Source organism: Juglans regia, chromosome 12 (assembly GCF_001411555.2).
Source record: "Juglans regia cultivar Chandler chromosome 12, Walnut 2.0, whole genome shotgun sequence".
Lineage (NCBI taxonomy): Eukaryota > Viridiplantae > Streptophyta > Magnoliopsida > Fagales > Juglandaceae > Juglans > Juglans regia.
The window spans coordinates 12,102,935-12,115,407 of record NC_049912.1 but is presented as its reverse complement, the minus strand read 5'-3'; the positions used below and the strand labels follow the sequence as shown (position 1 = coordinate 12,115,407).

At 36.9% G+C, this 12,473-nt stretch overlaps 1 protein-coding gene and 1 long non-coding RNA gene across 4 annotated transcripts in view; both read right to left on the bottom strand.

Annotated features, from left to right (window-relative positions):
• LOC109021288 overlaps positions 1-12,087 on the bottom strand; it is a 43,438-nt gene extending 31,351 nt beyond the window's left edge. For all 3 annotated transcript variants that reach the window (XR_004797759.1, XM_035683371.1, XM_035683372.1), the window contains exon 1: positions 11,474-12,087. Coding sequence is in view for 2 of the 3 variants with exons in the window: in XM_035683371.1 (XP_035539264.1) it covers positions 11,474-11,859 (386 nt within the window). In the remaining variant the exon portion in view is untranslated. The remainder of the gene's footprint in view (positions 1-11,473) is intronic.
• Positions 830-2,487, bottom strand: LOC109021315. The gene is made up of 2 exons (XR_002001072.2): positions 1,333-2,487; positions 830-1,054 (listed from the first exon to the last, which is right to left on the bottom strand). It is a non-coding gene; the product is annotated as an uncharacterized LOC109021315 (long non-coding RNA).
• Positions 12,088-12,473: the final 386 nt, after the last annotated feature.

Below are 12,473 nucleotides of genomic sequence, written 5' to 3'. Positions count from 1 at the left end.
TGATGCTCAAAGGAGGGGAGGACCACAGTAGAAGAGGAGGACAAAGAAGACACAAGAAAAAAATGTTGATTTTCAAAGAAAATAACATTCCGAGAAATAAGTGTACGATGTAACGTAGGATCATAGCAAACAAAGCCCTTTTGACACATTATATCCCAAAAACGCACATCGAACAGCTTGAGCAAATCATTTATGTTGCTCATGAGAAGGTAAATGAACAAAGCATACACAACCATAGGTACAGAGATTATCGTAACTAGGCTGCTTAGCAAACAAGCGAAAATAGGGAGACTCCATGTGTAAAACTTGGGAAGATAAACGATTAATCAATTGAGTAGCAGTTTTCATAGCCTCAACCCAGAACATGGATGGAACAGAGGATCTAACAAGAGAGTATGTACCACATCCAGAAGATGGCAATTTTTGCATTTAGCTACTCCATTTTGTTGTGGAGTAGCTGGACATGAACGTTGATAATGATACCTTTAGAAGCCAAGAAGTCCTGGGACTCATTAGACAAATATTCACCACCAAAATCGGTGCGTCATGTTTTGATAGAAGCAGGAAATTGATTTTCAATATGCGCTAAAAACACAGTGAAAGTACAAAAAACCTCAAATTTAGATCGAAGAAAATACACTCAAATAAATATGCTATGATCATCAATGAAAGTCACATAATATTTAAATTTGTTATGTGAACTAACCGGGAAAAGTCCCCAAACATCACTATGGATAAGATCAAAACAATGAGAAGCTCGACTAGCATGCAAAGGAAAGGGAAGAGTTTTGCTTTTACCAAGCTTGCAAGAAGCACACTCAAGAGAGGAAGAACAACGTTCTTTATTACCAAGTAAACCAGAGTTCAATACATGAGATAAGATCTGAGTATTGGGATGGCCTAAACGACAATGTCACACCATACTAAAATCTGGAACATTATTACAAGTAAAGGAAAAACTAGGAGAAACTGAAGAAAATGCTGGAACGGGCAAAAATGGAAACAAGCGCCCCACTTTAGGTCCATTGGCAATTGGCTTCCCCATTACCTAGTCCTGCACAACACAACCATCACCAAAAAAATTAATAGCACAATTGTTTTCAACTAACTGACCAACAGAAATAAGATTCGTGTAAAGCTGAGGAGCAAGAAACACTTCAGTAAACTTTAAGGAGACATCGCCGACAATAGCGATCGGCAAGGAACTACCATTGGTAGTTTGAATAGCAGATTTTCAAGCGTAGGGTCGAACATGACATAGAGTTGTGGGATTATTCGTCATGTGATTAGAGACCCCCGAGTCCACATACCAAAGTTTAGTAGAATTATTACCTTGGAATCTCATTGCGGATAATGCCGAAATTAACATCTGTTACACCATTTTAGGTGTGCAGTAATTTGCTGCAGGAACAAAGGAATCACCTGGAGAATAGCCATTTGCCATGGAAGGTGTTGCTGGAGGTGCAATAACAGAAGTCTAAAATGCTTGAGCTTGACGATTCTATGGGAGGATACGACATTCTTTGATAACGTGACTCTTCTTCTTGCAATAAGAGCAATATTTCTTGGGACAATTGGCAGCAATATGCCCATATTCCTTACAGCAAAAACATTGTAAGTTTTTAGAATGCATAGGCAGTCCTCGTCCTTGGGCAACATAAGCCACAGTTCATGAACTACCATGAGATTGCTCCAGAGTAGCTTGAGTACTAAGACATTGTTCTTCACGAAGTAACTCACCAAAACAAACATAAAGAGAATGAACAGAAGATCTATTCAGCAGAGAGGAGCGAACAGATTCATATTCTGGACGTAGTTTCATAAGAAACTAATCACACCAACTAGTCTCATGGAGATGCTGAATAGTTGAAAGAGCGGCAATAGGAACATCCGCTGTAACAAGATCAGTATTATTCATTCCAAAGAGTCAGCAATGCCGAATAATAGTCTTGGATGGAAAGACTGCCATGTTGAAAAATGCCAATCGCTTGCTCTAACTGAAAGCGACGAGCATCATTATCTTGATGATAAACCTTCTTCAGATAAGTCCACATGAATTGAGCAAAGCGATGAGGACACAAGTTGGTGACAATATGTGGCTCCACTGAACCAAGAAGCCAAGACATGATTCGAGCATCAAGCACAGCCCAAGAAGGAAACGACCTGACATCCTTGGATTTGTCAGTGTTGGATGTTTGTGCAACATCCGTGCCATCAATATGGCCCCAAAGGTCTTTTCCCTTGAGGAAAAGTTCAAACTGAAAGGCCCAAGTAGAGTAATTTTGCCCGTAAATTTGACACACAAGTGCGGAGTCCATTGCAAATAAATGGAACCCAAGACAAAGCAAAAATATCAAAAAAATAAAGGAACTAGAATCAAGTGAGAAGGACCTGCTGCCGAAAAATCAGAGAAGCCAAAAAATATCCAGACCAAAAAACAAAGATGCCAAAACCACCCAAACCAGAAAAAGACAAACTGCCAAAGAAATCTGAGAACAAAAAGATCAAGACCTGAAACCCAGAGGCTGCCGTAAAAAAACCTCTCTGAGAAAACAGAGAGTGCCGAAATCACCACACAAAGCCACAAAACACCTCTCTGAAAACAAAGAGTGCCGATAAGCACCAAACTGTCTGAAAAACATAGGGTGCCGAGAATCACAAAACAAAGTTGAACACCACTTCTCTGTAAACAGAAAGTGCTGAGAATGGTGAAAAAAAGCCAAGAAAAAAATAATCCAGAGAGTAGTGAAGGCAAACAGTGCCAACACACCCACAAGAACCCAGAAAGCACTAGTCTGAAAACAGACAGTGCTGACACAAGCCAAGGAACTATTGCCGAAACAAAATTTGCCCAGAAAAAAAAAAAAAAAAAAAAAAATCTAGGGCTCTGGTACCATGTCAAAAATCGTATGGAATGGCCGAATTAATTGGTCTTTGAGTGATCTGTATATTATATATGAACTTTACAAAATCACAATACATGGAAAGAAACTAATTGCCGAGTGATTCTAGCATTCTAGCGCTATATGGAAACTATATTCTGTCAATATGCTAACTGTAAAAGCCTAAGTAAATTAAAGAAATGTGAAATAAGGAATGAAGAATAGAAGGAAAGAAGAATGATTATGGACAGCAAAGGTCCATTGACAACAAATAGAGGCAATCTGAGAGGCCTGGTTGGTGATGTTCATGTATGTTTAGTTGTTTAGTGTACATGTTTGGTGAGCATCTATCTAAACATACACTAAACATACATGAACATAGATACCTCTCAGATACTCTTGTTGGAACATCTAGGTCCTAAGGGGAGTAAATCATTGAAGAAATAAAGGGTGGACAAAATTATTTAAAATCCCCAGAGATTGTGGAAAGTCTACACTTGAGAAAAATGTGTTATTGTTTGCAAGAACAATTATAAGAGTGATAATCGGATGACAGGTCATGGGCGGTTTCTTTCTCACCCTAGTAACCTATAGTGCAAGAGTGGTAGCCATGTCATACGGATACTTCAAAAATTGTAGACCAAGAATTTCATTGACTTAGAATGGAGCTTGAATTAAGCTATCTACTATGTTCATGTATGTTTAGTGTGCATTGTATTGTCTTCAATAAGATGTCTTAGGAATGTGCTTAGACTACATAGAATAAGAGAAGTGTTGCATCTACAAAGAGATCTCTTAAAATGAAGTTTACAAGCTGACATGCCTTAATATGATACGTCAGACCTATTTTACAATAAAAAATAGCTTAATAATCTAATGTATTATATTCAGCCACATTAGTTTATAAACTTCATTTTGTAAGTTCTATTTGTAGGCCAATTATTTCCCTAGAATAATGAACCTTGTATGGGAAGTTTCAGTAGTATTTTGTGGTATAAATAGGAGAAGTGGGAAAAGATTGTATCATTAAGTGCATTTGATAATAGAAATTTGATTTTTTGTATGACCTAAGGAAAGACCAAGCCACAAATGGGCCTATACTCTGAAAGGACTAGTCTAGGTTACACTTGAAATCTATTAGAAACATTGTAAAAGGCAAGAACTTCTCCCTCCAATGCAATGTAAGATTTCATTCAGCATAGTCCTTATACTCAATCTAGGGTATTGCAATCTCCCTCCTTAAATTTTTAATGTCCTCATTTGGCCATTCCATCATAGGTGACATAGTTCAAGTTCCACACTCCTGAATGGAATTGGCTTTTATTCTATTTATAGTGACCAAAGGAAAGTCAAGGTCACATCCCGGTCTATAATCCAAAAAGACTAGTAAATGTTATAATTGGAGCACCTTGAAATCATTATAAAGGTCATTAGCTTCTCCCTCCCAAGCAACATGGGATCCCATTCACTGCCTTCCTATACTCAAGCCAGGGTATTACCTTTTTCTTTCCTTCTCTTGTTGTCAATTGTAGTTTATATTTTCCCTTTCTTTCATCAAACTCTCACCACTATGCCATCCCAATATGAGACACTCAAAGCTGCCAATAATTGACTCACTACACACAAAACAAAGGTGTCACCAATGCTTGTAAGGTAGAGCTGAAAAGCATACTATAGTAAAAATATCTTTTTCAAACCCAGAAAAAATAAATAAATAGATAAATATATCGTAGAGTAACTATCAAGTTTATCAACATTAAATCCAAGGTAATAGGCATAACAAACACATTCAAAGACCTTTGATGACAAAAAAAGGAGAGGATTCACCATCAAAAAATGAGGTTGGCATTTGATCCTTAAGGTGGCAATCTGTAACAACAACAACATTCCAAAACTGTTTACGGAGTTTCATGTTAAGTAAAAAGACTAAGGCCTCATTTGGATAGCTATCTCAACCCATCTCATTCCATCTCATCTCATCTCATTTCATTTCATTCCCAAACATCACTCAAACATAAAGATTTTTCAATTTCAAATCTTCAACTAATCATTACCTAATCATTACAATTTTTCTAAACTTCCAAACAAAAGATAAAAAACAATTCAACTTTTTCAAATCCCAAAACCAAAATAATATTAAAAAATTATATTCTAACAATATTTTAACTTTAAAATATTTTTATTTTATTCAACTTTTTCTCTCTTTTCCCAAAACCCAATCAAATATCTTAATTCAAACTATTTCACTACTATTCACAAATCATTCACTACTATTCACAGAGTTCTAATCTCATCTAATCTCAACATCCAAACGAGGCCTAAGTTACCTTCAACAAATTCCAATTTATGCATTCAGCCATGCTGGTTCTTCATACTGCAGGAGCATATGAGGTTTGATAGACAATCTTGTATGTACTTAGGTAAGTAACAAAATGTCACACTGTAATGCCCCATTGGAACATTATAAAGAGCAAGAACTTCCCCTCAATTTGGGATCTCATACAACACCTACCATTATCCTTATCATTGGACATCCTCGTCTGGCCAGTCCATCGTAGGTGGCACGGCCCAAGTCCTACATTTGTAGTTGGGATAGGCTCTAATATCATTTATAACGCTCCAATGGAAGGCCCAAGTCACACGGTCTATACTCCAAAAGGACTATTCAATGATACAATTAAAGCACTATTAAATCATTATAAAGAGCAAGAATTTCTCCTTCTCAAGCAATATGGCATCTCATACACCAGTTACCATTATCTTTATCATATGGGGTATCACACACACCCGAATTCCTAAGGCTTAAATCACCCTTTTTTTTAAGAACTCCGAAATATGCATCATATCTCTAGTTTCAGCTGTTTTTTGACTGATTTATAGTTCTAATTGGTTGTATAACCTATTGAGCAGTTATAATAGGCAACCAAAAAAAAAAAGTTGATTTTACCAGATTTTAGGAATGGGAACCTGCCTTAATTAGAATCAATACCAGGTTTTTTGGACTGCAGAAGCCCCAAATTTTCAGCCAGATAACCCTCATTAGATCAATAATTCTTGCCTTACTAGAAATCATCAAAGGAAGCTTGCTAGAAATCCCAGGAAACCTCTTTGTGAAATCTTCACAAGCTGGAAAGTTCCTAGATTGAAAATACAAAAGGAGGAGGCTTCTATGAATAAAAATGAGAGGTGTTTTCATGTTCCACTTAATTTTTTGTTGAATAAAAATGTGTTAAAGCTTTATGTTGTATCTCTTATATGGTGATAAATTTAGTTTTAGTAACATCCCCAACCCTAGGGGGAGCGGGTGTTACACAAAAAGGAAGCATATTCATGTTCTATGACAGTAAAAGTGGAAAGAAATTTTGCATCCAAAAAGGCTTTTGATTCCATTTATCAAAAACAATAATGTCATTAAAGAGTGATCATCTACAAATGTCACAAATTTATTAAATTTGTTATTCGATAGTAATTAGTCCCCCCAAGTTATACTAAATCAATTTAAAAGGACTTGAATGATGACTATCAACTCAACAAAATTGTGTCATCTATGTTAAAACGCTTCACAAGCTAAAGAGGACACATGTTCAAGACTTATAACCTGGCCTTTCCAAATAGAAAGGGCAAGATGACCAAGAAAACAATGTGTAACACCCCAACCCCAAAAGTGTATTTTATTATTATTAATATTATTATTATTACTACTACTACTACTATTTTATTGTTATCTTTATTGTTATTATTTTATTAGATATGTTTTGAGGTAGTAATTTGTTTGAGTAGGATTTCTCAACTATACACCTCTTTTATTTTTTTGTTTGGTCTCCTAGATTGGAATAGGTTCCTAGTTTGAAACTAATTCCCAACTCCAAACTCAATCCAATCTTCTTATGATCCACGATACCCTTCTCCTTGCCTTTAAAACCCACCCTGAGACCTCTAGAAATAAACACTAGAAACCTTATACACATAGCCACCGTAGCAGCTTCCGCAAACCAAGAAAACCACTCTCACATCCAACCGAGACACCTACCTCACCAGAAACCACCACTGAGCACACCGACAGTGAGCCTTCCCTCCTCCACTACGTGCGTGACCCATAAGTCCTCTACGTCTTTGCTTTCCTCCCCACCAAGAATAAAAGACAGCCCCTGCATTTGTTCCCAGCCACCTCGTCGGACCACCTCCCACACCACCACAGAAATCACCAACCAGCCCAACCCCGTCAAGCTCACTCCCTTCCGATAAGCCCATTGTCGTCGGCTACAATTTTCCTCCCTAGTGCTTATCGGCTAGACAGAACCTCTGTCTAACTCTCTCACCCTTTTTTCTCTCTTGTGCCGCACCACTGCCTAGAGACACCAGCCGCATCGCCGGTCACTCCTAGCCACCCAGAGCCGTTGTTGCACTCAGCCCCCTCTCGGTGAGTTATCGCACAACCTCCTCTCCCGTAAGCAAGTCTCCTTCCTTTTCTTATTTTGTTTCAGCATCCCTAAAATACCCATGCATTACTATAAGTTTTACACAAATACCCGTCAACCTAGTCTTACCGTAAGATGTGTCCCCTTTCATGTGTTTTGTTTTCAGCCTTTCCCAAAAAGCCCCTCCACTAATTCTGTAATTACCTAGATGCCCTTTTAACCCTTGTTGTGTAAGCTACCGAGCCTCTATTTTCCTTGGGCCTTGAGCCCAATCGGCTAGTGTTTCTTTAAAAGGTCACCAATTACGACTTGAGATAGTGAAAGCAACACTAAATCTAATAAATAGTATGATCATATGAATGTATGCGTACTGTGAATATTATTGTTATGTATGAAAATATAATGTGCTTATGATAGTTAACTACGCTACGCTAAGAAGCAAGTCAAGGTTAGATTCCTTTTACGATCTTTGATGAAATATGAGATTATGCTTGAATGAATGAATTTGTTATTCGATTAATTAAATGTTACTAAAATCATATGAAAGTCATGAGATGCTCATGTAGTTATTCAAGTCAAGATGCTCATGGAGTAGCCATGTCCATGTAATACTTAGATTATGTATGCCACGTTCATGTAGTACTTAGATCATGTATGCCATGTTCATGTAGTATTTAGATCATGTATGCCATGGAATATCATAAAACGTTCAGAGCATGTTATGTCATGTCATGTTATGCTATGCCATGTATAAGAAAATAACATGTTATGCTATGTCATGCTATACCATGTACAAGAATATGCCATGCTATGTTATGTCATGTACAAGAATATGCCATGCTATGTTATGCCATGTGCAAGAATATGTCATATTATGTCATGTTATGCTATGCCATATACAAGAATATGTCATGTTAAAAATGTTCATGAAGCCCAATAAATTTTCATGCATTAAGAAAGATAAGAAATGTTATGGTGCCACGGACTCAAGCGTAGTTAACTACAAGTTAAGTGAAACACGGACCCAAGCGTGTTTCACTCCATGTTATGCAAGTTAGGTGAAATACGGACCCAAGCAGGTTTCACTCCATGTTATGCAAGTTAGGTGAAACACGGACTCAAGTGTATTTCACTCCATGTTATGCAAGATAAGTGAAACACGAACTCAAGCGTGTTTCACTCCATGTAACGCCAATTAAGTGAAACACGGACTCAAGCGTGTTTCACTCCATGTTAAGACAAGATAAACAAGATATTATGCATTCAAGTTACATGTTTGCCATGATTATATATGCTTCCGCTCATGTTAATGATGAATACGTATGCTATATGAATCTGTGACGCTATATGTATGTAAAGTCTTTCAGAAAGTCATGTTACGTGTATGATTGTAAATCTATGAAGCTGTTATGAAGAGTCTTCAGAAATTAAGTCCATGTTTGGCCAAATTATATTTTATGGTGTGATGTGCTACTTACTGAGAATTCGACTCATTTTTGTTTGTCTTCTTGTTTTCTTCCGTGTTTAATTCTTATAGATGGTGATTATGATGACGCTGAGCTGGATGGCCAAGAATAGATCTAGTACAAAGACTTAGGAAGGAATAAGTCATATGCATACCAGAATTAGATTTCTTTTATGTCATTCATAGGATTAGTTTATGTTCTTTTATTTTACGTTCAGTTTTCGAAATAGTCATGTTCAATTCAGTTTTAATATTTTGATGTTTTTCAATAAATGAGGTATTTCAGGATATGAATCTCTTTACCGAGCATTATGTTATGAATGTTAGTAACATCTCTATCCTACGGGAAAAGGGTGTTACACAATGCCACTAAAAGGGTGATGTTAAGATTGGAGGGCTTGGAGAGATAAAGGCTCAAAGTCAAGATGGACAGACAACCGATTCATGCCCAGTTCCAATCTCCATGACTCCATCAACGTCTTAAAATCCTGAACTATGTACACTATACATATAGAATGACAAAAACTCAAAGCATTGAAGGGATTTAGTAAGTTTTCCAATAAAAAACAAACTACAAGGAAAACCAGGAACATATACGATAGATGATAAAGACATATAATCACTAAGTTTGGTGGATACCAAGCTTCTAAGCTTATCATGGGAACCATTAACAACAGTGACATATGGAGATGCTATAGGATGTAAAGGTTAGATTTAAAGTAACGACCAAGGTAAGCCCAAAACACATCTAGACCTATACATCAGAATGACTAATCAATTATACAATTGGAGCTCTTTGAAATCATTATATAAAGGCTTGAACTTCTCTTGCCCAACTAATGTATGATCTTATCCACTATCTTCCCATACACAATTCGAGGTATTACAACGTCCCCCCCTTAAGTTCCCGATGTCTTTAGAGGGTCATTCCAGTTCCATCATAGGTGGTACCGATCATTCCCACATTTCAAGCTGAGATTGGCTCTGATATTATTTGTAACAACCCAAGAAAGGCTAAAGCTACATCTGGGTCCATACTCCAAAAGAACTAGTCAAGGATACAATTGATGCTTCTTGAAATCATTATATAGGTTTGAACTTCTTACACCCAAGCAATATGGGATGTCATTCACCACCTTCCAATACACAATCCAAAGTATTACACAAGTAAAGCCAAACAATATCTTGACCGAAGTCCCCAAAAGTGTATTTGTATCAAAACTGGTCAATATGGATTAATGGGCATGCTTTTTGTGCTCCCTAACAACATCTATCAAGACTTGACTCCAATAAGAAGTTGAATTAAGTACAACAAGTACCCAATGCATGAGTTGCGTGTGGGAAATAATGTCTTTCTTAAAATGACACCATTGGCTATGTATAAAACTATTGAAGAAATGCTCCATGCAAAGACAGGTAGAAGCTAGTAATAGGAATTTTATTTGCCGATAGATCACTATCATGATGATAATGTGGCTTGCAGTGTGCCGAAGACAACTTACACTCCAACTTATAATTATTTAATGATGAGGAATGAAAAGCATTCACAAGGCATTCCCTAGGAAAGTGATTGAGGATGAAATGATGCTTTATAATACGCTTGAGGTTGAAGATGATTGAGTGTGACTTTAGATTAGGCTAAATAGCAATCAAATAAAGCTCAAGCTTAGTTCAGAAGAATTAGTTAAAGACTACACCTGAAATGTCATCATAGATAGGGCTAGCAGGCAGAGGATGATCAACATACCTTATCCCAATTAGCTAGGATTAAAGCTTATTTGAGCAATATTGGTTCACAACAACCAAGTAACAAGACCTTCATTGAGAAGTAGAGTATGTGAAGCTGAATTTAAGAATTGGTTGAGATTGTTTCTATATGGTAAAGAAACCTAAAGAGGGCTGGCAGTTTTGAAAAAATGGTCTTCTTAGCAACAAGAAGGGTGGTTTTGGAGGCAGTCTCAAAAATGCAATTGGAGGAACGCTGTTTGCTTTTGTTACTAATGTTAACTCAGCTTTGTGTCTTGAATTATAAGCGAGAAAACAGGGCTGAGAGTGACAACGAGAGACCGAGACCGAGACAGAGACAGAGACAGAGATCAGGACTATTGTCACAGCGGCAAACTCCAACACTATTGCTTGTATTCAGAAAAGCCTGAATTAAGACACCACGAAGAACAATAAGTATATTGTTAAAAGAATAGGACGACAACTGGATTTATTGATTCTTTTATGCATCAAACATGCATTTAATTGTTGCAACTCTTCGTGTGATTAAGTAAGAAGATAACGGAGAGTTTATGGAGCTTAGTTCTCATGAACAGAGGATTCTTATATCTGACGTACAGGGATCAATTTGATTTTAGATGATCTTCCCCTCGTATGGTTCTTTTCGGTTCAATTTCCAATTCCTCAAAACAAATCCCAAAAAGGAAAAAGGAAGGCACACAAAAATAGTGTGCTATGTAGAAACAGAGATGATCTATGCATTCCTTTTAGTTACCATTCTTGTGTGAGTGGCCATGCATGTATGCACATTCTATCAGTTAGAAAGTGGGCTGCGAGTATTCCTATATGCGCGCGCGCACACACACACTCAGCTGCAGAAAACGGAAACTAGGGATTTTCTCGACAACCCAAAAACCTGTGTAAATAAGCAAAACCAATATATATGAATGGCTCAACACTGTTACAAATATATTGGGTCTTACGATGAGAGAAGAAGAAACTCATGAGAATCATCTCCATCTTTCTGCGACTTGAACATCATCGAAACGATGGCGTCTAATAGCTCGGCCTTTGAAACCGGAATGTACTTTTGCCTTGGCACTTGTAATTTTGAAATAGAAATCCCTTCCTCTTCTTCTTCTCCTTGTTTTTTATTTTGTTCTTGCTCGTCCTTTCTCGGAACAAAATCTTTCGGTTTTTCCATCTTCATCTTTCTTCGTTTAGTGGACGTTTCTTGATATCCAGCCATAGAAGAACAACGAAATCTAAATTCGGAGTAGGGCGCCGCGAAAGAACGGTGTGCCATTGAGAGAGGGTGTGGCATTGAGAGAGCGCCGAGGCTGCTGAAAGCTCGCCAAGGAACAGACATCAGAAGCAAACTCCAAGTGAAATTCAAAAATAGGAAGATGAATCTACAGAGTGGCGTGACTCGCAGTCTCCCAACCAGTTGTGCTTGGGCTACGTACGATGTCGGATGTCCAAAATATAGGAAACCAACCTCACCGGTGAAGAGAACTAACGGTTGGGGTTGGGAAGGTGTCACGCGTGTGCTGGAAACCTCGTTGGTAGAATTTTAGGATAAGGAATATGTCTTACGATGCTGATCCTCTCTACGAAAGGTAGATTTTTGTTAGCTCGGTTTGAATTAAGTCATCAATTCATTTTATTTTATTATTATAATTTTTTTAAATTTTTATTAAAAATATAATAAATAATTTAATTTTTTAAATTTTAAAATAATAATAATGTTAAAAAATAATATTCTAATAATATTTTATTCAATTCATCTAAATTTATTTCATCTTATTTTATATCAACTCATTATCCATACGATACCATAATTTATTTTAAAGATTGTATCTTCAATCATGTTTATATGTGTTTTACATCCACTAAAAAATTTTGACAAAGCAATTTATAGAACCAACTATAGGAACAAGTTTAAGCAAATTATTTCTTCGGTGAAGACCCCTGTTTCACTTA